We start from the raw sequence: 25,479 nt of genomic DNA on the forward strand, positions 1-25,479 counted from the left end.
GACATTTCAGTTTTTAGCTCGGTGCCGATCGGCCGCAAAAAAACTGGAAACACCACAAATGATCGGTTTTGGACAATGCGAGCTTTCGCAACTGGAGAATTATGGTGGACGTCATGAGCGATGTGGATGAATGAGACGGTGCAAGATCTTGCAAGGAGACCCAATGTTGTTTACATGCATGTAGGCTACTGAAATACAATGGCTATATACTATTTTGTGCTGAAAGGCAGCTATTTAATTACCATTTATAACGGCCTTGGTAACCACATCAGGCATAACAACGCCCTCAAACTGTTACATTATTACGATAAAGTACAGCCTCTCGTACCTTACTGTTAAATTAAGTAACTACTAACTAGTTCATTACTAAGAAGAAGACATAAGTTTGGGTATCACAGTTATAGCATTCTATCATTTTCTTCAATGAGATGATAAGCATACTCCGGATTTTGGACATAATGTACAAGCATAATGGACCTCTCCACACAACTGGGAACAACTGGCAAGTGTGTGTGTGTGAGTGTGAACAATTGCAGTGCCAGTGTGCACCAAATGCTTCAACATTATTAGTAGATTCTTAGCGGCAGTCCTTATTGAATTAGTCATTCGTGTTGTTGTCATAAAAGCCTCCTGCTTTTCTGCTCAGAAGTGCTGTCCATGGTGCTGACCCTGGTACCGCAAGGAATGCCCAGATGTAAAGGTAAGAAATCAGTAAATGATCTATGGTACAGACACACTGGGTGTAATTCTGTTCCCAGGCAGCAGGCACCATTTACAAGTTTAGTTTCATCTTGGCCATCTCTGGGGAGGTAGCACCCCAAATGATCATCCAGGCTAAGACCAAAAGTAACCAACGCAAAGTGTGTGTGAGAAAAGGGAGAATAAGTAAGAGATCAGTACAACTTGTAAACCAGGATCACGTCTTGGTAGACCTGGCTGTAAGCAGGATATTTGTTTTTGTTAACACGTCTTTAACACACCTCTTTGATAAGACGTATGAAATGACACGTTGTCCCGTCTCTACTTGTTACGCTGTGCCCTTCTCAGGAGAGCCAAACTGGTTTGACAAGTATGATCACAGTGTGGGCAAAGTGTGCACTTCTTATACCCAGAGCTTGGCAGTAATTTGTGTTTTTTTCTCCCATTCTCTCCTCTTTCGATGTCAACAATATGATCGAGATAGATGAGAGACTACACTGAAAATCCAAGGTTAAAACTCAACCATGCGGAAAAAACGGCAAAGAACCAAAGAAAAAGGCCTTGTGCTCTACACAAACATTCAGAAAACGACAACGTAAATAGACAATGCAAAGCAACGGTCTGATGAAAAAATCCTACACACAAAAGGAGTGTATTGCTATATCACTAGCATATATACTACACACCTTATCATATGCACACAGTCTCACCTCCCTATACGGTACGTTTGTTGACTACATCTCTGGCCTTTGAGCAGGTCTCCTCATTTTTTCGGTTGTGTACACAAACAGACGTAATCTCTGAAGGCAAACAGGGAGCTGGCGACTCCACCACTAATTGGCAGCAGAGAAACTGTCACTAAGTGGAAGACCCACACGGTCGCAATGTCATCTCATTAGAAAGAGAAAGGTGATGTAAGGGGGGGGGGGGGCTCTTAATGCAAATTAACTGACACAAACAATCACATATTTTTTCTGCATATTAATGGATATCTAGTCTGTAAATCAATGAGTTATTTTGCATGTTCGAGTCAATCAAGGAGTGAAACATGGCAACCACTATTGGCATGTGGCCTTTAACTTGCATACCGTCTCTAATTTAAATCACTTCACAATAGCAGATACAAAAAAAGCTTATTTTTCAATTAGCCTTTCTGTTAAAAAAAATCCTGTTTACCTTGACCCTCATTCAAGTTGTAGCATGAATGAAAGCAAATTAATTTCCACCTATTCAAAACTTCCCCTGGTTATTCCTCTGTGCTAATGTTGCCTCACAATCTCAGAGAGAGATCAGCTTGTCTTTGTAAAAAGTAGAGTGTAGTAGTATACTATAGTAAGAGTACTCTTTATTTTAATTGGGGAATACATTATAATGTTCAGCAAGGATATAAAACGTAGAGATTACAAAACATTATGCACAAAAGATTCATATCTCTTTAATTTTAACAAAGGTAAAACTTAACATGGACCACAGGGGATACAAACTAGAATTGTCTCATTAAATAAGTGGATAAACTGGATTGAAATAATAACCCAGAATGTCTCCCTATTGATGTACATATACTGTAGATACATATTAAAAGATTATCTCCACTTCAAAAGTAAGGAGGTGGATGAACTTATCTGGTTTTACCTTCCACAGCTTCATAATCACCAATAATTAACATAATTTCTACTTCAACTAATCTTTCTGCAGGTTTTACATTATATCCACATTGAAGCCTATTGTTGATCTGACTTATACAATTAAATATTATTAGGGATTTAAAGACCCAACATCTTCTTTCCTGGCAGCTTATGAGTACATTTTTTAGATTGTACTCATTGATTGAGTACAAATGTACTTTTGTGCCCATATGTTTACACCGTCGAGGTCTAAATTATTTTTCTATACAGTACCAGTCAAAGATTTGGACATACGTTCTCATTGAATTGAATGAGAAAATGTGTTCAAGCCTTTGACTGGTACTGTATGACGTAAAAAAAAATAGATTTGACAAATGACATGAAGCGGCCACACAGGTGTGTGTGTCTGTGTGTGTGTGTGTCTGAGAAAGAATGAGGGGAAGTTGTTAACTATCATATGTTATTGGCTGATAGAAACATAGCTCCTGACCCCCCCCATGAGCAGGATGAAGGCTAGACGGAGCTGTTGGGAGGAGGGAAGGGAGGTCAACGGTGGGAGAATGATAAAAAATGTGGAACTCTCTGTTTTTTCATCTTTTTCCAAATTGTGTATTTTTGTCTATGTTTGAAAATATGTCTGCCTGGGACAATCTGGTCCAAACCAGTGTCTTAAATAGCATATGTTCAAGATTTGTGTAATCACACTCCACACAAAGTATGTGTACCAGTTTGTGCACTTCTTGATACGTGTACATGTGTGTGCAGGACTGTATTTGTGTAGTATCCTTTTAACGCTGTCACCCACTGAGAGAGTTGTTCATGTTGAAGGCTACCCACTGTGTATTGCTCTGTCAGTAATTATGGGGGGGTTGATGACTCACTGTCATCTCTTTGATGCACAGCAGCATCACATTGCTTTTGTCTTTCTAGTACTCTGAGAAGAAGTAAAGGGAGGGATGAAAAAAAATTGAGAGAGGAGTTTTGAGACAAAGAGGATATAGATGGAGCTGTTGAGATACATGAGAGAGAGAAAGAGAGAGGGAGAGAGAGAGAGAGAGAGAGGTGAAGGACGGACTATAAAGAATGTCTGCTTTAGATGCAGTTTGTCCCTTAGATTTGTCATCTGACACCATCTCTCACACTCAGCACTTTTAGTGGAGAGGGACTGCTGAGTGCTCCCCCTGGAGAGGTGTGGAGAGCACAAACACACCCACTCATACGTAGACATTTACTCGCACAGGGATGCGTGCACAGGGAGCGTCTTCACATCGTCGAGCTAAAGTTTCAAGCTAAAAAAAAAATATACTGAATTGCTGACTGTATGAAACCAGACTTCTTCCCTTCAGAAATTTTGTCAAAAGCAAGGTCTTTTTGTTAAGCACAATTAAATGAAGCACCTTAACACGATGTCTTGTCTCCCACATGAGCGTTTGAGATGAGCATAGGGTCTGAAGCGTGCACAGGTTTTTTAGAGGTCATTGCTGAGACAAAACCCTGAGCATGTCAGCTTCGTCCATTAACTATGCCTCAGAGTAAACCAGATCTACTGATGGAGACCCGACAGTAAATGATCAAATCTGAAAAAGCTAAGGGTGGGTGGGCAGCTGGGGGTGGCTGACACACACCGCTTAAGAAAATAAAACGCGATTTGGAATGAAATACTAACGGTAGATCGTAACCGTCTGGCCTCTTCATCCCTGTCCTCAAGTAGATCCAACTTGTAGAGAGAAAAACGAAAACCGGTGTCATCTAATCCCTTTGTTTTATGACTTCTCGTATTGCGACGGGCGGTTATTGATTACGGCATTATTGATCAACGCTGTCAGGAACCTTCGGGTAAATTACAGTTTGAGCACCTTCTCATCCGACAAACTCTTGTGGGAAGGTGAGCCGCAAAACCACTTAATGTAATCTGGTCCTAAGCAGTCTCTATGCAATCTGGTTTGTTCAAACAGGTCAGCCTGGGAAGCGAAGAAATGTAGTATAATAAAGCCTCCCTAAATTAAAACATGGAGGAGTGGAGACTGACAGAAGAGAGTTTATCCTGCTGTGAAGAGGGACAGGAGTGGGTAATGGAAAAATAAATAATAATGGCAAAATGAAGACACAATTCTCTGTATACACTGTAGATAAAATGCAAAATGTTCCCTACTGTACGTGTATGCATATGTAGGCAGTGATGAACCCAGTTACAAATTCAAATACACACTGCATAAAAAAAAACCTTCTGAAGATGTATTAAGATATAACCTTTTACACACAGGTAAGGTGTTTTTTTTCCATTTACTACACACCTTATTATTTTTATAAATGTAATTTCCTAAAACCCCATGAATACAGAGAGTGACATTCATGCATGATGCAGCTTTGTGAGAGAAAAAAAAAACAAAGAAAAAGGACAAAAACAAAAGGCAAGGCAATAAATCTGTTTCATTCTGAGTGGATGGTTGAGTTTGCAGCTCTGTGAATGGTTATCGCTTTGCAAACCAATGCAGCTGATACATGGAACGGGTGTACATAGTGTGAGTGAGGTCGTTGATATGGTTATTGAAATGTCGCTATGAGTTGTGGGTGTGTACAAGCTGTAGCTTGGAGAGGGCTTCACGATGACTCAGCTTAATTGCGCGTGTTCTTATGAGCTATGGACCAATATCTTGTGATATGTCAGACCTGAGTTAAAAACAAATTTGATCATGATTCATAGTAATGCCTTTGAAGAATCTCCTGGAGGTTGACAGGAATACCGGATATAGGAAAGTAAAAGTGTGCCATGACAATGCAATACATGTGCAAGGAATATCCTACCACTGTGATACTGGTTTAAAAATACCACATGATTGTTTTTGCTGCCCTGGTGGAAAATGTCTCCATTTATTTATTATTTATCTCTCCGAATGGTTAACTTCAACGTCAAATACTTCTCTCTGGCCATCATTAACTTGGCTTTGCACAACAACTGCACATAGAGTAAGGACAACATAACATGAGGACTCGTGCATGCTGTACTTCTCTCCCTTTTGTTTTCTTTAATGCTTATTTCCAAAGGACCTCTCCAGAGATGAGGTCAAAGCAGGGTGAATAATATTTTGCAATTCAAGATTTTAATGAATAGACATTTGAGGAGACTACATTACTTCTGCTTATTGCCCTTTATAATACAATGATATTTGCCCAGGTTAAGCAACAAGCCACACAAAAATGTTTTCCATTATAAGTGTCTATTTATTGTGGGATTCTTTACAGTTGATTCTTTACAGTGGTGATTAAAAAGGTACATTCATTTAGTCCAGCTGCACACAATAATGGCTGAGCAGACTATGGGGGATAATAGTACATTTAAATAGTTTAATTACATAAACTGAGCGCTCCATACAATGATCCCTCTGCTGCTCCATCACCCTCAATGACAGCAGGTGCAGACTTTTGAGCTTTTTTTTCTTTTTCTATCTGAAGTACTCATAGGTCTTCAGAACCGGAACAGCCGACATGTGGGGGTCAATGCCACAGTTACCAGACGTGAGGTATAAAACATCCGTTAAGGAGCGAAAATTGATTAAGGAGTTAACTGATGTGATCACCACTGACCTCACCTCTACTTTCCCACCATGCCCCAGGTTGCATGTAAGGAGGTGTTAGGTGGCAGGAGCCGCCTTTTAGGGCCTCTTTAATCAAATTAAGACCTGGATGGAAAGCACTTTAGCTTTTAGCATTTGCTCCACAATGCTTGAGGACATGAGAGAAGAAAATAAGGGATAGAGAATCATGTTAGTCTGAGCGTGTGTAAGTGTGTGTGTGTGTGTCTTTACATCTTTGCACATAATACAAGGGAGCAAATGTCAAAATAAAATGTAATCATACTCATATTAATCTTGTGTTTTGATCTGCAATCCTTTCAGATCCTGTTTTTCTGTATCTCGGCTTGTCCTCAATCCCTCGATCCATGATTGTTTCTCCTTTTGACTTCTGTATTGATTCCATTGATCAATGGTTGCTCACTCACATTTTCCATGTATTGATCACATATACATATACATAATGTCTAAAATGTTTGTTTTTTACACTACATCATAATTAGTTCATGCACGCTCACACACTCATGGCACATCCTTCAAGGACAATTTAGGATTCAGTATCTTGCTCAAGGACACCTGGAATCGCTGTCTTTCTGCCTAGCGCCCGACTTCCTGCACCACGGCCCCGAACCCCCCCCCCTCCCTCCCCCATTCAAGTGTGTCACCAAGCACATGCATGTCACACATACTGCACAGTAGGTACTTATCAGTCAGACTCCCGTCCCAGCTAGGATTTAATAGTGGTCTCCATCTGCTGTCAGGGTCTCCGTGGACCTGCCCATCATCACAGCCGTCAAGGTTCAATGTTTTTTTATATTTTTTCTACCTTAAATACAAGTGTCCTCTTGCGTCAGTCATTACTGTACTTAATAAGGAAGGAAGGAAGGAAAATATATAGCAGAAGTGATTGCAGTCAGTATTTGTTTGTTTGTTTGTCTGTTTCTGTAATAGTTGAAGATTTATATAGCAAATTCAACACTATGTGCAATTGGAAATAACAGCTTTTTTTACTTTAGCTACCTTGATTTGATTTTGATTTGAAGCATTTTATTTCTTGAACATGTAGACATTTAAAAAAAATAATAATTTAAAAATCAACATAGACCACAAAATTAGAAAAGTCACCTTTTGTTCAAGAAAAGGAGTAGAGGGAAGCAAAAGCTTATAGATACCCACCCCTATCTTATCCATATTCTCAATTTGTATATATTACTTTGGAGATTAATATCATACATACATACATACACACACTCTCTCACACACACTCTCTCACCCTCACACACGCACGCATACTCACACCCACAAATAAAAACAATTTAAATTTCCGTCACTGAATATTTTCACAGATCTCATATTTGGCTAATGTGTATAATTTAAGATGTTTTTTGAACTGTGCAATATGTTTACAATCTCTGATCTTATCTGGTAAGTTGTTCCACAACTTCACCCCACAGACCGATATGCACCTGCTTTTGAGTGTAGAGTGCACCTTTGGTTGCCTCAGTTTCAGTCTCCCTCTTAAATTATAGTCTCCTAGTCTGTCGCTAAACAAACTTTGAAGGTTTCCTGAGAGAAGGCTGTTTCTTGCTTTAAATACAATCTGTAACGTTTTAAAATCTTTTAAGTCCATACATTTTAATATATTTAATTTCAGAAATAATGTGTTTGTGTGTTCATAGTACCCCACCTTATTAACTATCCGTATTGCTTTTTTTAAAATTGTGCATATTGCCTGTAGGGTGCTTTTGTAGGTATTACCCCACACTTCCACACAGTAACTCAAATAGGGGGCAAACAGTGTACAGTACAGTGTATGCAGTGATTGTATATTCAATATATGTCTGACTCTGACTAGTATCCCTACACATCGTGCCAATTTTGAGTGTACACGAGTGACCTGTGGCCTCCAGCTGAGCTTGTGGTCTATCATTACACCTAGAAAGGAGTATTCAAACACCCTTTCGATTTTTATATTATCGATCTTTAGTTCAATGTGTGTGTTTGCTTCCTACCTTCTTATTTTCCTCTTGGTTCGCATCTTTCTTCCAGCAGTCATCCCTGCCTCCATCATACTTCATGCACCCGTCTATCTCCTTTATTCAGATGGTTTCTGTCGCACGTATGTCAGCTTTCTATCCATCTCAAGAGCTGAGCTCCTTCCTTTGATACTTCCTGCCACCTTTCCATTCCGACCAGCCTTATTTCCTTCCGTTCCTCCACTGATCCTTTCTTGATCTTCCTCGTTCACTTCTGTCTCACACACTTTCTAACCTTCCACCCACAATTCTTTTTGCTCTTGTCTTCCTTCAGAGTTAAAAAGTCCCTTTCGCTTGTTGTTACTTCAATGGCTACCAGGGTTTTGTGATGCCAATTATAATATGATAAAATATGCCTGAGTCCAGATGTTGCTTTGCCACAGTAGAGGAGCAACAGTCCATGAAAAGGATTCACTCCTGTTTGTGGTGGGGATAATCCATATATAATCAATGGGGCTTGTAGACAGTGTGTGAGTGTGTTTGGAGGGAGAGAGAGAGAGGAAGCGTGCATGCATGCATGCATACTCTGCCTGTGTAAGCTCCCGTAAGTGTGCATGTTAGCCAGGACTCTCGGGGGAGTGTATAAGTCACAAAAATCAGAGTCTTTACCATGTAAAAAAAAAAACGAGGGAGAGAGAGAGGAAGAAGACACGCAACATATTTCACACACAGTCAGATGTCATTACTATCATTTCCCTTTTTGAAAAAAAACAACTAATAAAGCTTTCATAACTGAGGATTAAAAAAATATAGAAATGAAAAAAGCTGCATATGTTTATCCGCGGGGAACATGGGTTGCTGAGTGCATCCATGCATGTGCTATTGACAAACACCTGAAACAGCTAAGGCCACGCCACAAAAGGGAGAAACTCCCTTCCTGCAGCAAACAACTTGCGATGTTGTTGACTAAATGTGGAGTGACACATTGTGCTGTCTGCTGGCTTACCTTCGTCCAGTGGAGCCCACGGGGTCTGCACCTCCGCCCCATCTCTCTGTCTCTGTTTCTGAGTCACACTCTGTCATTCTTCTCCTGTTTCTTCCTCCCTTAGTTCCTCACGCTCTCTCCCTCTTCTTCTATCTACCACTGCCATCTCTACTTACATTAGTCCCATCCCAACATGTCCTGATGTGTCCCTCTCTCAACTTCCTCCGAGCCCCAGTTGATACTCTCCTCAATGCTGAACCTTTTTCCTATTGTTCTCTCAAAAGGGCCTTTGCCTCTGTCTTTGTGACCCTCTAATTATTTTTGACACTTTCTGTGCACGTGCAATGACCCGTTTTAATGGATCAAAAACGCAATTTATTTTAAAAAAAAGACAAAAAAGTGGGCAACGAAGGGTACCAACAACAAAAACAGCAGCAGCTCTTTTCGCTCTGAAAGGTCAGCTGCAACTAAGGTCAAAGTGGAAATTAGTTCAACTTTAAGTTCTCGGTGGCAATCATCAAGGAAATCAATGGCAGCAAGGTTGTTCACAGCTGATCATGTGTGGCTTTACAGTTCTGTACTCTGTTCTGTACATCTGAATCAGTGTGCCGATTCTTTCAAATGTGTGTTCACCTGGTCATTTGCGCCGTCAGGAAATGTGTATAGCGTTGTTGCCTCTACTTTCTCTATGGGCCATTATTGGCTGTTTCAATGAGAACACGTCAGTGGCAATTCGAGGTTGGTGTTAATCATCATTGGCTGATCAGTGTCAGACCTCCAGTTACAGCAAAGTATGCCATTTGGCTAAAATAGACCTTCGTTCTGAATGATTTGCAAAACACCAACAAAATTGGAGAAATAGTTTGCGACGTAGTCTCTGTCAACCAGAACTATTTTACCTGAAGGCCAGCTGCCTGATTGTAAAGCTGTAGTTTTCTTTTTATTTAAAGCACTAAAAGCCAATTAACATACTCAGAACTACAGTATATGTCCTAACCCGGACTGGTTGTATTCATAACACAGCTGTGGGAGGACACTTTCTTCTACCTAAATGACACATTTCTACATATTTTGGAACACATAAAATGACTCTTATACCCATTTTGTCAGGGCCATTGCTCCTAATGTGAATGGGTTATGTAGGTGTCTTTCTTTTCCTTTCTAATTTCTCCATCCTCCATCCTCATCATTCCCTGACGTTTTTTTTTCTTCAAATGTTGTTGTGTTGCGATCGGCTCTGGCAGAAGTGCACCTCAGCGGCTCGGCATGGGCAATCCAGCATGTCTACACATTTCTGCCCGAATGGATCAACTCTACGGGCCTTTTGGGATATCGAAGGTTTATTAAATGGCTCATTGCATTTTTAAGAACTGGTTTTGATGTTTATTGATGACAATCCAGGGGCCACCTGGTGAGACCAAAGCAACAAGCACCAGCACCTGGAAGAACTAAGAACTTTACACTCTTCCGATGAAAATGACAGTAAGATAATTGATCCCCTCTCTCTGTCAGCATCACCATGACAACCTATCTCTCTCTCCCTCTGTCTTGTTCTCTGTCTTGTTTGCCTACTCCCCTCGGTGGTTTCCAGACCCAAGACCGTTGGCTGCATTGCCAAACTTTGAGTGATCAGCAGAGCGAGTTTTGAATGTTTAATGCCACGTTGACAGACCCAGTCCCCAGCCATCCATCTGGGAGGACCGATGCAGGCCGGCGCGGGGACGACTGCCTCACCTTTCAGCGGCAGATTACAGATGCACACCGTGATCAAGAGCTCCAAAAGGTGAGCGAATAAATCTCCACTGACAGGGAGATATGTCTTGGCTTCTAGACCCAATATTGCAAAAGAGGTGAGGGGGCAAAGTAGGTTTGAGTCAGGCCACCTGAGGGATGGCGAGGGAAGCAACAGGAGAAGGAAAAAGGACAGAAAAGCACTGCGGTAGGCAGAGAGAGCAGCAGAGAAGAAAGACGAAGATAAGTGAAAGAGACTAATGGTGGAATGGAGATGAATGGTTACAAAGGGTGTCCCAAAAAAGATAACAGACAGACGGGTGAAAGGAGAATGGGGAGAAGAAAGTGTGTAAGAAAAAAATGAGACCAGAAAAAAATGAGACAGACAAAGCGCCAGAGGATGGTTAAGAATGAGTCCGATAAGGTCAAGGAAGCAAATTAAGAAAAGTTTTAGAAACTCATGGGTCAAAAACAAGACATTAAAGAAAAATATATAGATATTAGGTCAAGCTAAGGGGGTAAAAGCAAAAAAACTGACTGAAGACAGATAAGTTACTGGCACACAGCGACATAAGGCGGATGGAGAGCAGGAGGAAAATAGACAATTGCAAAAAAAGTAATTCCCATTTAAAAGGGCAAAAATGGCAATCAGAAGGTAACAAAAAAAAAAAAAAAAAAGGAAACAGAGAGAAAACCAGACCACCCGGAAAGGAGTCTGGAGAGAGAGACTGCAATTGGAAAACAGTGAAGGGGTGAGAGGTCAAATAAATTGGGGAAACAGAGTGAGAGGCAGACAGGAACAGCCAGGGAAAGAGTAAGGATGGAGGGATCAGAAGAGGGTCAAATAATCTGAGCGAACCCAGGAGAAGGCAAGAAAAAGGAAAGGAGACAGAAAAAGAAGGCAGGGAGACTTTCTTTTTGTTGTATAACATCTCAACTGACATTTACATTTAGGCCAGAGTGAGTGGAGCTGCTACCATGAGCATATCCCACTGACAATATGACATGTCCACCCCAAAAGGTGCCTGGAGAGAAGAGTAAAAAATAGAAAATGAGGTTTCACCGTCTTCTACCACTAAAATATTCAAGAATCGGTCCAGAAACATAGTTCAAAGGGAAATCCTGTATGATGACATGTCCCGTCACTAAAGAGAGGAGCAGGGGAATAGAACACGCCTTAGAATGAATAGCCAAGACGGGCATTTTCCAATCTCGTCAAAGTAGGATACATTTGAATAGATCTAGGTTTGGTGGGTATTATTGAAACTATTTTAAAATGCAATTGCAATCTTCTTTTGCTATTAGGGGACTTTAGGACTGAATTTACGTTAAAAAAAATACTGGATACAAAAACAAACAACCAATAACTGGTTTCCTCAAGTTGTTAATGGATCAAATCATATTAATCAAATTCCGTTTGCTCTCCCGTCTCCAGCCTACTGCCGATGATTGATTTAAGCACAAAGTAATGATGGGCACATTTAGCAGAAACAATTTCTATGGCAACCGCAAATTACTTTCCCAACAAAAACAACGACAGTGACAAACACAAGCAGGCTCATTAGAGATGGTTAGATGCACATCTCCAAATGTCGCAAAGCACTGTGGGTAGGGGGTGGTGGGGCGGGTGAAAGAGTATGATGCATTTGCAACAACAAAACCTCATTTATTCCGCACAGACAGAGTGCAATGAGAGAATGAAACACAGGAATGAATGATGGGTGCAGATGCAATGGAGCAATAAGGGAATAAAGGAAGAAAGCACGAAAAAACTGGAAAGACTGAGAACAAGGGAGAGAGAAAGAGAGATGGAGTGATCTGCCTTATTTCCGAGACAACTCCATTGACAGAGCCATTCTTCATTAGCCACTCTCTTTACAGTGTATATGTCAACCCTGGCGGCCAGACAACTGCACAGGAGTGTGATCATAATTTATCTATTTAGAATGCCAAGGGGAGAAGGATACGGTGCCGTGCAAGGCTGTTAGCTGAGCTTTCCTGCTGCTGTGTGCAGGGTGGTGCAGTGACATATTACACTGAACGTGATAGCTGAAGTCAAAAAATAAACTTTGCCGAAGAGCATATGGAGATGTAGTGTTGCATAAAGTAGGCAGAACACTATGCATCATATGCTGAGGACATAATTCTCTATAATGTGCCAGAAAATATAGGCATGTGTATCTCATAAGGAACTATGCCAATGCAAAAGATATACTCCTGCAGAGAATACCAATCCTTTCAACTACTTCTGCCATTTTTTAAAAATAAAACCAAGGGTATTTATAGAAGTAATGTAGGAGATAACAAGATCAAAAGCTATGTTAGGTGCAGAACTTGTTACCAGTATTATGTTTTTATCAAATGTCAGATGTGCAGAACTAAAATCTCCCATATTTGAAAGAGAAAATATTTTAATTCACAGTTAATTAATTTAACATGTGACTGGTCAGGAAAGAGAAATCCCTGATCAAAGAAAAGGAACGTATAGTGTGTGTGTTGCAGCGTGGTGTGCGGCAGAGACTGGCTGGACAGTACACTGACTTCATACAGCACTTGTGAGACTGGGTCCAAATAGTCTGTCAATAAAGTTTGATTGCAGATCCAAAAGGAAAAATCACACATTCCCACATGAGTGTCCATGATAGTAAATCTAGTCAGTTCAAATCCAGCACAGGTCCACAAGAATGAGCAGGTTTGACAGGATAAAAGTAATGAGCCTACTGATCTCCCCCAGTAGACCAGTAGTCTTTGTTGCGTACTCCCAGGGGTGACTTTGTGTCCCAATGCAGGGGCTGGATCAACTGAAGGACAAGACCCACAAAGCAGGTCCTTCATTGGACCTACAAGCCAGATTGATCCCATGGCTGGGGAGGCGGTGACTACTCACTGGTATCCAAAATAGCTAGGCATTTAAGCACCTCTCACCCCCATTAAGAAGTCAAATATTTTATTAGATAGTTACCTTTGGTATGGCACTTACTGCATAAGATCTACCAGGGGTCCAAATGAACCCTACGCTAATCTAAAGAGGGCTGAATGTCCTGATGTATTCATTCTTAATAACAAACAGTAATTTTGTTTTCGGTGCACGGTCACAATCAGCAAGCATTCCCTGGATAAATAAGGTCAAAGAATGCTGGTGAACTGATAAATACGTGCAAATTTTCTGAGCTTGTTTCCTGCCCAGCTCTTCAATGACTCTTTCCATCACAATCTTTCCATTTTCTCATTTTCCGATCAATAGGGACTGAGGGAGAATGAAAGGCCTATTTCCTCTTAAATAGGGATAAAGCTGAACCGCATGGGGCCGTCTCATGCTTTCTAATCATGTCCTCCAGACTACAGGACCAGATGAAGTGGCACCAAGTGCAAAGAACAAGTCTATCTTTGAATTGTCGTACACAAACTCAAGTTTAAATAATTGCCAAATCTGCCAAAAAAAGAACAGCCATAGCTGTTTAAGGGACAAAAATAAGTTCCTATCATTAGTACAGAGCAATTTCAAATGCAGAGTGGGAGGGCGGCCGCTTCATTGAAGTAGTTAACCACACAAAGTGGTAAAATCAACAAAGCTTAAAAAGGGAGAGCAGTATGGAACCTGTGTGGGAAAGGTACCCTTCAAACACCCCCTCAACGACACCTGCTGTGTCTGTGGTGGATTTGTAAAATGGGGGAGAGGACAATGAAGCAACCGAATGATTTAGCCACAATCTTTTTTTTCACCTCTATCCAACAGTTCCATCTCCCCTGGTGTCCGACCCCAACACTTAACAACAGGCGTTGCCCGTAAACAAAAGCCCCCTGACGGAAGTGTTCAATTAATCAATTCCTTTCTCACACATCATGGTGCAGGTTTCCGAGAATTTTGCTCATAGCCCAAGGGTGTCCGCTCCCTCCGGCATTAACACAACGCATGGCTGTACCGCTTTAGACCCGGAGAGAGCACAGACAGGCAGAGTAACAACAAAGGATAAATGAACATTGATGCAGTGAAACCGACTTTAAGTCAATCTTGCACAGCGTTGTTTTCCTGAATCGTCCCGTAACGGTCGTGTTTTTTGGCAGCTACATGACAGAGCATTTTAGTTCAAGGAATGAGAATTAAAGAAACCTGTCGGTATTCCAAATTAATATATTATTAGCATTCAAGATGCACATTGATCCTCTGGCTATTGTAATATTAGCATTCAGAATAATGCCAACAGGTTTATTGGCATGCAGGCAAATGAAAGCCTGAGTTAGAGATGAGGTTCAGGTAGAATTTGCATGCAGTGGGTAGTGAGGCTTTGAGGTATAAAGGCAGGACGGTGAGGGCTGCAAAGCGATTAGCGGGAACATTGCGTACTTCACATGCAGGATCGGAGTTGGGCTCTGTCACATCGAAAAGGCCAATGAAACAGAACCCGGGTGAGGGCCAAGAAATAAGTGGCTGAGCCATGATCACACACGCATAATCTCACAGTCCTTCTCCTGCAGAACTCCAGCAGAGATCCACAAATAGCCTTCTCGGTTTTGGTTTCATGCAGCTACGGGCATGTAGACGCACAGTTTACTTCAATTATCTAAAAAGTACTCACTCACAGTATAGTGCCCCACAAACATCTGGTGGCCGTGTTTTGGCTGGATCCGCCTGTTGATGAATGCATAATCCAAGGTCTCTGTGATTAAAATCGCTCCAAAGCGCTCCTGACACTCCATTACCCAGCATGCCCCGGGTGAGGCTGGATTTTACATATTGATTTCACGCTTCATTTGACTTGCTGTCTAACAATGCCATTGTTCCTCCTGGTTTAACAGGATTCTGCATCGTTCAGAAATGACCAGGTATAACTCTGGGAGGGGTCAGTGGACACTTAACAAATGAACACATTAATAAGGCGTCAGGGCTTGTTGGAGCATCATTGGGAAACTTTTGACCCAGTTTACTCTTCTTTAAAGTTGCTGTATATGCATTTAACTCGCATCGACAATCTCATTCATCAGCAGACATTGGCATGAGTCGAGGGGTGAGGGTTAGGACATCTCACAACCAGAGTGTTATGTGCCACGGTACAACAACGGCTGCATTTGTTACTCTGGTCATGTAGTCAGGAATCAATAATGAGTTCATTCATTGACGTCAGGGAGTTCTATCCAGGTGTTGGAAATCGGTACCCAGGTCCTGGGGCCATAGCAGAAGCAGATGGTATTTCCTGCAACTGACATATGAAATGACCAGCAGTGCAGTTGATGAAGAATGTTTTCCAAGAAGCTCTAGTGTAAACACACCTGCCCTTATTCTCCATCTGCTTTGATGTAAAGGTTTTCACTGTGTGGATGGTTTTCCTGCGAGAATTCTTTTATTTGTTTCCTGGTGCGCTTCCCCAAGGTCCCAGTGTTGGGTAATTCATCCCTGCCACAGCGACTGTGCAAACAGCATTGTGCTGTGATTCCCCTTTCACTGATTGACCTTCAAACGGTAATTGGCAAGTCTGGTTTGGTAGTTGTCTCAGAGTGCTGGGTATTGGATGTCTGCCACTGCACCTCAGCGCTCGCTCTCTCTCTCTCTCTCTTTTCGGTCTCTGCATCCCCCTCTTCCTCGTTTTCTTCCCTTCTTCTGATTCAATTCATTCACCAGTCAATACAATTCTCTGAATCGGTGCATCTTCTACCTGCACCCTCAGTCCTTTCCCGTCTTATCTTACATCTTCTTGCCTCTTCTCACCCTGCTTCTCTCTCTCAACTCAAGGTTTTCCTGTTTCAGCTAATCACTCTCGCTCAACCTCTCTGTCTTCCTGCTCTATCCCTCTTTGGCCCAGAGCATGGCAGCTGCAGTAGCATGTAGCCTGCCAGCTGCCAGTTACAATGATGGTGACGGTACAGTGGGGGTGCTGGCTGGGTGATGTTGACTAAATGGAACATTGCAGCAACACTGGCTGACACAAACTTGTGCACAAGTGCACAGATGCACACAACACGGCAACACAACAAAACAACGCAAAACAACGGCGCCAAAGAGCACAACAGCCTTCGGGCCAATTAATAATTCTTCCCCAGCCACAGCCCGGGAAAGACAGCTGAACACCACCCTTTTCTGCCCCCACCTCCCACAGATCCGTTAGTAAATGGCAAGGGGATACTGCTACCGTGATTAACCTCCCACTCAAGCCTGCATGAAAAGAAAAATGTTAGAAGTCACCTTGACAGCTTTTAGCTTCATCTAATGGCCACTCATCATCGGGAATATGAGTCATACATGTATCAACATATCAGAATGAAGCAGGTGTTCTGGGTGCTGCAGAAACACGCTGCAAGACATGCACATGCAGCACCACTCTCCATTGAATGAATGGCCAAGCACTGTTAAAAAAAACAGATCCACTTCAGTGAGACAGGTTTGGCTCCACAGCGTAATCCAATATCAGTATGTGTGTGTGTGTGTGTGTGTGTGTGTGTGTGTGTGTGTGTGTGTGTGTGTGTGTGTGTGTGTGTGTGTGTGTGTGTGTGTGTGTGTGTGTGTGTGTGTAAAAGGCATCCATGCCTCCCATTCTTTCCTGCTGAGTGTGTTTACTGCTATAGCTTGACAATTCCCTCCCCACTAAACAGACAACCATCTCTAAGATCTCTGCGATATACTCATCCACATCATTTACCCAAACTCACAGACAGGTAAGCAAGCAGGAATATACCTATACACAGCCATACTGTAGGCACAGAAGAGCATTTACTCTACATTAAATATGTTCAATAAGTGTAGTCACACACACACACACACACACACACAAACAGACTGTTCGCACACAGAGACCAGAATATATCCCTGCTGGCACAATGATCTGTTTCTACACAGGCACAGTGAAAGAGACACAGTTTGAAGGACACTGAGGACACACACAGAGTAAAAGTGGCACAGAACCCAATTTTCAGATTGAAAACCACTGACGGAGGGGCTGGAAAAGGGTTGAAAGCACACAAAAAAGCTTTGAACTCTCTAACTGTAAGGTGCTATGTGTCATTTCAGAGCCACAGCAGCACGAGAAAAACTTGTGCTGGGTTCCCTGTTTATTTTGCAAACACTGAAAGTAAAGCTCAGCGATAAACCGGTTTTAGCAACTGGTTTGAATTCATGGTTTGGGAAAACGTATAAAAATGTAAACTTAATTTTCAAATCAACTTGGGTAAATGATGTACAGGACTAACACCGATTCCTTGAGCTTTCTCTCCCAAGCTCCCTCCAGGCACACGTCAAACATCAACATGGCAGCAAAAGCAGTAAGTGATAAGTTCCCATAAAAGGCGCCGGATCTTCAGCTGACTGTTGGAAACGCTAGTCGTCTTTTCAGTAGAAAATAATATAATCAGTAAAAATCAATTCACAAATTAGATATTATGTTTAAATTATATGATAACAAAAAATGTTTTCTTCCGTTTCATAGATTTTACCTTCCATGGACATCGAAAGCTCAAATCCTTAATAAATAATGGTACAACTATTATACAATAGCTTCACAACTAAGGAACAACACACACACAAAAGCAACTTGTTTTTAGATTTTCTTCCAATGCTGAATGATCGATTTCCAAAATCTCTGAGAAACACAGGACTTAGAGGGGTGTTTGTTTGTGATTCCTTTTGTGGAAATTTAAAGTCTTAAAGTCTATAATGCTATGTTAAGAAAAGAAGGAACACTGATTCATGGCAAAGATGCAAAACGGCAGGATAACCAACTAGAGCCTCCAAAATAACTTAAAGCTAAAAGAAAAGCACAAAATAATTACCTAACCAATGTGAAAGAATGATTTCACCTCATTAAGAAGATAGTCTTGATGTCTTGAAATCTAACAGGAAGTATAGATCTAAGAAAAATAAACGGAATCTTTCAAACACCTTGAAAAGATTGGACTGTGACTGCTTCTCATGTTTAGAGGGGTTTTCTGGCTCAAGAGAGAGAGCATCATTGTTTACCAATCCTTAACACCAAATGACCATAATCTATGAATAATGGAATGTAATTTGAAAAGTAATAAATTGGAAAGATGAAAAGCGCAGATGAAGAAAGCATTAGCTCTTTCAAACCAGAGTATTTTTCTCCAGAAAGATTAATTGGCTGCTGGGAGAAAATATAACAGCTTTCATTAAACTCGTTATGATAGAATCATTAAATCACAGCATCAGTTGGGGATAAAGCAGAACATGAACTAGATGCAGGTTATAGTTTAGCAAGAGAAAAGGTTAACTTGCAGAGGCTTATTTCAAAAACAGAGCAGGACATTACCTTCAGCTAAATGGAAATATGCAGAAGACTGAGATTGTATTGCAAATCAGCACCGGTTAAATTGGTCTCTGTGGAGCTCTCCGGAGGCAAGAACTGATGCAACAAAGTGAAAAGTAGCTGAAGAAACCCAAATGGCTGAACTGCATCAGAGAAACTGCTGGATATGAAAATCTAAGAAGCCAGTTAAAATTTAACTGATATTGTGGAGATTTAGCATGAGGCACATTTCCTGTCGAGCTTTCGGACAATTTTCTATATTCGTCTAACTCAACCCATTTGTCGACTTTTAACTGGTGGCTCACAGTGTGCAGTGTGTCGTTAATATCATAGTACAGCATAATGACATGAGAGATTAGTAAATATGAGCAATACATGGGATGATGGCTGTGGTGCATAACTAGCCATCATCCAGTTGTTCAGTAAAAGGTAAACCAGGTTGTAAGCCTAGGCTGGCCATACAATGTGGGTAAAGCCCAATGTTAAGCTATGCCTGAAAATGTTTGATTAGTAACAAGAGGCTGCATTTCTAATTAGAGAACTTTTTGTTTTTCCTTTCAGCAGGGAATTGCTTTAATGAAGGGAAGAGTTACCACCATCTTTGTTTATTTCAATTTCTTCCTGATTATTTGCCAATGGATTTGACTTTTGTAATTTCAGTGGTACCCCAGGGTATAGGCAGAATTTAAGAGAAAGCCTCCTCCTCCTAAATCTCTACAACAACTACAGAATCTGGTTTCAGTCGTCACCTGTCATGCAGTAAGTTGCCTTGTAATTCACTCATCCTCCCTATTTTTTAAGTGATCCTGATGACTGTTGTTTTCTGTGACAACTACCGTTGGGCTTCTCTTTGTAAATGTAAGGGCCCGTAAACGCCTTTGAGATAACAAACTGGGATTTAAAGCTTTAGCAAACTCAACTATTGGCAACATCTAACAACTGTTCCCGTGGCATGTTCTGCAGTTTATTCAGGCTTCCACCAAAGAGACATGTGCATCTTTATTTCTGATGAACGGTATGCATTCTCTCTTAAATTACTTGTAATTGGCTGAAGTCTTCTGTCACATTTTAGATTTTCCAAAGCTACAATGAATGGAATTTGTGCCCGCTATATGCACCCGCAATCATTGAGTTCTTGAGTGCTCAAGTGCAGCTGTGTGTGGCTTATGTTTAGGTTCATTTAAACTGGTCATCAGAGGCTAATGTTGTGGGACGATGCATAGCTGCTGCATAGATTTTATTCCACTTCTTCCACAGTGGAATCAGGATGGAGGCGAGAAAGGATATGCACCACCGTTTTTGCAACAGATGTGCTGCAAAACATTTGCATAGCTAAAAGAGTGCATGTCCCAAAGGAGCATTTGGGACCAGTGGAGGGGACAAGCTGCAGAAGAGGATGTCCCAGCTCGACTCATCAAAAGCAATACATTTCCGGCTGTTGAACGTGTTAGAGAATGTGTTGCGTTTGTCTTTTTTCTAGATCTGCCCATGGTTCAAAAGAAGAAACAGCATGTTAAATGGTGTCTTGGCCTAAAAAAATACAGCTTGTAATAAATTACATTCAATTAAGTTGTGCGATATATTATTGCTCAATCTAGATGTTTACATTTTCATTCACATGCATGGGATTTTTCAGGGATGAAAATGTATTTAGATGTATTGTATTACTTGTATAACTGGGCTTTTGATCCAACAGATAAATTTCTCAAGTTCACTCCTTTTAAGCAAGTACAGTGCAGCCAGTCTCTGTGGGGCAGTTGCAGCATGACAGCTCAGTCATCTTATGCATGAATGTTTGGGTTTTTTTTAGTTGAAGAACAGCTCTGATCAGTTGATTGATAAATAGCGTGTCCTGTATAACCTAGAATGATTGTCAGTAAGGTGCTCAGTGCCAGGTTTCATACCTCATACAGTTATTTGCTGTGTCTATCAGCTATGTTTCTGTGAGTTAAAATTGGCGCCAGCCCCCATTTAGACTGAGACTGAGCGTAGCTTACTCAAGGGTGAAGCTTCAGTGCAGTCGAATATCTAAAGGCTTATTTTCTTTTCAAAGTAAAATGGCATAAACTGAAGTAAGCTGCAAGTAAGGTAACTGTGGTATTGTGTCCTTGTGTTTTTGATCAATGCAGTGTTTCCTTTCTTCATTGTGAATAAACACATATCACTAACCATGATGCAAAATATCGACACAGGGAAGGAAATTTCTGAGTTAAGAAAAAAACAAAACATATATACATATTCCATTCAGCATTTAGAGCAATTATGTTTAACACGTGTTGATTTTCTGGCACTTTGAAACATACTTTTTTTTTTTAAAACATCTATTTATAGCCCTAGGAAAGGTGTCCCAAACGGTCTTTGGTGCTATCTTTTCTGTATTCTGACTGAACACTAAATTAATTCATTGCAAAACTGATGATCTTTGTAGTTATGTCATTCTTAAAATAATATAATAGACCCCCAGGGCTAACAGGGCTGGTTGGCGATAATTTATTAAACATGAACATATAAAACGTAACTTTTTACCCAACGACCAGAAACACACGTACACAGACACCCACCCACCCACACACACACACACACACACACACACAGACACATTCTCAAGTAGACAGATGGCATCTACTAAATAGAATCCAAGCCATGTGTGTATCCTCGATGGTACATAATCGCTGAGAGAGGTGTGTATTCGGCAGGATGATGTGCTGCAAAGGGAGTAAGCCTGCTGGGTTACTGGAGCAATCTGCAGAACGACACATGCATGCATACACACCTGGACTGGATATGCAAGAGCTATATATAGAGTAAATCTTTCATCTCACATTTGCATCATGCATCTATTGTACACTGCTTAGAAATATGTTCTATATTACAGATATGCTGACAAAAATAATGATTATACAGAGGGCAGTTGGGGGGAGACTGTAGAAAACTCTCTCCCTTTGAAATTCTACCATCTGGGTAAAAAAATATTTTCCAGATAATGGAATTTGGGGAAATTCAATAATGTTTTGAGAGTTTCAATTGAGTTTAAATAAAGGTTAATGAAACCTGATAAAAAGCAAATACGTGTTTGCAATTATTCATTTGATAACGTTTAGACTAAATTCATTTTGGGCTGTCTGGTGTAGAGACATGATGACAACAGGACTTGACAGTAAAAATATGACTAATGTCATGTTAATAGTTCTACTATTGGTGGAGAAATTCATTTTCTTGACCCACTGATCTCTTGATTTGATTATCAATTCTAAAATTGGTGCATCTAACATCCATTCCTGTCGAGTCATTTATATTTTGAAACATTATCAGTAGCCCCTGTCTTTTACTGAGTTAGTAAGTAAGGTCTTTTGTGGTGCACAAGCATTTTGAATAATTCTACTGCTTCTGCTTCTGCAGTGCAGCCAAAAACAGAAAGCTCTTATTTTTCTTCTTTGGCAGTTTTGGTGGTACATTCCACTAATTGCGATGCAGCACCGCGACAACGCCACAACAATGCGGATGTATGGCGGAAATACATTCAGAGCAACCTTGGTAAGAAAGCAGTGTCTCCCATGAAGAAACACGTCAGAGCTGGAGGCCGGATGAAATATTACCGAGGCAGCCGCCTCCAAAAACCGGACTGCGGACTGTACGGGGCATTTTTTTAAAGTAAATTAAATATTTCGATTGAGGAAGAGCAATTGCAATTCGGTCACATATATGATTATTGTTTCACTTCCCTACCTGTCAATGTTGCATTGGTACGATGTTCATCAATAAAGATGAATGAAGTAAATCTGGTTTAAAGATTCAGGAAACTTAAAGAAGAAAAGGGGAAAAATGCTATCAAGTATTTTGGCTTATTGTAACAACATAGGATGCAAAGGCATTCCTGTTGCCTGTTGATGACTGAACAAGGATCTCATTTTGAATACTGATCGTCTTTCCTCAAAGGAGTAGTTTTTAGTGGAATACAGTAGAAAAAAACAGGGTTTAACAGTGTTTACATGTCTGTAATTTGTTCCCTTTTCGGTAACCTCAGTAAATGTACTCTCCCATCAGGAGGGGGGATCTACGGGCTCAAAACTGGTCCAGAGCATGTAAGTAAACCCTGCATGGTTCAGTAATTCATGTGAGAGCATTGGGAGGATCTGTTAAAGAAAAAAATAAAACACGCAAATGGAAGCCATTTGCAAAAAAAAAAAAAAGGTAAATTCCCATCAGCAGATGTCCTTTGGCTAGTAAGGGTAAATTAATGAAATATTATGCAGTATTAAATAAAGGGCAACTTCAGAGTCAATGTAGATAGGTAAAATGATAAATTACGTTTTGCACTCGATGATGAGCTAAATCCAAATGGAATCGAATTCCATTAGACAAAGAAATGAGTCCAAGGTTAAACACAAATCAGTAATTGAATTAGTGGGAAGCTTCCAATGGAAAACATTCAAATCATTGTTTCCTTGCACCCAATTCTCTCCTTACACACACACACACACACACACACACACACACACACACACACACACACACACACACAAACACACACACACACCAAACCAACCCACTGCTCCCTTCATATACGCCCTTTCGTCTCTGCCGTCCCTACGTCCTGCTTTGCTTCCCTCTCGCCACATTTGACGCCCAAAGCAGCACGACTCTGAGTGACCTCTTGCAGCACTGCAGCTACATACCAACGTCCCACGTCAAGTAATTGCCTCAATCTTAATGACTTTTCCAATTATGTCTGCTTGGCTACAGCTGTACATCTCCATCATTTCAATCCATTACACTCCCGTATTCCCTTGGCAGTAATCAATCTTTGGTTTTGTTAATTACTTTAAGGCAGCCAAGTGTCTTTTCCCCCACAAGCAACAACCTCCTCGTGGCGAGCTTTTTAAGGGCTAGGAGGGGTGAGAAGAGGAACCAAACGAAAGCAAAAATAAATAAAAATAGCACCTTTCTTCTTCACTGTACAGGTTTGGGCACCATGCACATTGGAGGGTTCCTACCTGCTCTTTCACAGAGGCGAGGATGGAGGACGTTGTCTCCGTCTCAGATCTGTCTCCATTGGAGGCTGGCATCACGGGGGCAACCGCGGCCCCCTTCTCCTGCTCCGCAGGCTGCTCCGGCACCGGCATTGCTAATGAGAACAAACCAACACAGAGACGAACAATGACGAAGCTGGAGTTTGAAGCCGTGTAACAATAATGGCCGAAGGCAACAGCTGTTTTAAGGCCCTGAAAGAAAAAATGTCAACCGGAAGCTGACGCATCGATACATTCCTGGAAGAAGAGCTGCAATCACAGCTCAGGTAGGCAGACAACAGGGCTATTGTTTTATTTTGCTCTTGTGAGATCTAATCCAGCTCAACAACACCATTGAAAATATACATGTAATGTAATCATATTCGCCACAGTAGACATGAGATGCTGCTTGAAAAATGGTCAGTAATATGTTTGTGAAAGTGCGGGGAATCTTTTGAAAGAGGCCAATCACCTCCGCCGCTGTTAGGTGAGCCCAATGCGTGACAGAGTACGGAAAAAACAAGTTGGTTTGAAGAATGGACATAACACTGCACGGGGGCAACCGCCTGTGCAGCCTCTGTCCATCTCCCTTTTTTATGCAAAGGACTTGAGGTTGACAATCTGCACCAGCAGAAATACATGGTTTGTTAAAGTTTGTTTTATTATTAGTCTTAATAGTCATTAGTATTTGATTCATGATATTTCCAATGTAAGGACATACATGTTCATTTAGATTAATTATACAATAAAATGTTCCCAAATCAATATTTAGGTCTTATTATGTCTTTCGTCATGCATAATTCTCTGATCTCACATGACACCTTTTGATATTATTATTCAATGCTTTACTTGTGTTCTACAATAGTTAGTTTGAGTTCAAATATCTTTATTTGGGAACTTTTCAAAATAAATATTGATAAATGTTTGAGATTAGATACGCATACATATATTTCCGACTCCGATGTAATTGTGTCACACTCTTGCCACCCCATGAATATCTTTCTAGATCTGCCACTGTTCACTTCACTGAATACCAAAGGCTGGGTTAAACAAATACACCAATTAGTCTGCAACACACACCACATCACACTTCTCACCTGTTTCCCTGCCAGTATGTCACTTCACAAATAGGGGTCCTGGTAGACTCATTAAAATGTGACGCCCCACTTATCACAATTTTAATTATTTTATTCAGGATAGCGGACAAATGGTGCGTGTCTCTGACTGGTTCATTTCAAAGATGTGAGACTCAACATTTGGATCTTCAAACCTCATCAAACATCAGCTCACCAACTGCAACACATTCATATCAGTGCTGTATAAAGGCATATTTCCTTAGTCTTCGCTAAAAGTCTTCATTACAAATGGATGCACTACAGGTGACAGATGAATCATATGACTCTTCTAAATGGAACCATTCATTACATTTTAAATGCGCTTCTTTGTCATTAATTGAAATAGTTTTGAATGATCAACAAAAGGCAGAAACCTGTTTTTTTCTCTCTGAGCACAGGGAAAGAAATCAAGATAAAAAGTCTGAGTTTTTGAGACCGTGGGGATGGAATTTTGTCAATACAGCGCAGGCTTCAGTGCAACACTAAATAATGAACTGATTGAGAGTGGGATTTGA

At 40.9% G+C, this 25,479-nt stretch overlaps 1 protein-coding gene across 1 annotated transcript in view; it reads right to left on the reverse strand.

The window, feature by feature from the left end:
• The window catches only part of ctnnd2a (catenin (cadherin-associated protein), delta 2a), a 221,281-nt gene that overhangs the window by 167,483 nt on the left and 28,319 nt on the right, over positions 1-25,479 (reverse strand). The window contains exon 2 of the mRNA XM_037455312.2: positions 23,835-23,965. Coding sequence (XP_037311209.2) covers positions 23,835-23,963 — 129 coding nt within the window. The 5' untranslated portion in view covers positions 23,964-23,965. The remainder of the gene's footprint in view (positions 1-23,834; positions 23,966-25,479) is intronic.

Source organism: Pungitius pungitius, chromosome 19 (assembly GCF_949316345.1).
Source record: "Pungitius pungitius chromosome 19, fPunPun2.1, whole genome shotgun sequence".
Lineage (NCBI taxonomy): Eukaryota > Metazoa > Chordata > Actinopteri > Perciformes > Gasterosteidae > Pungitius > Pungitius pungitius.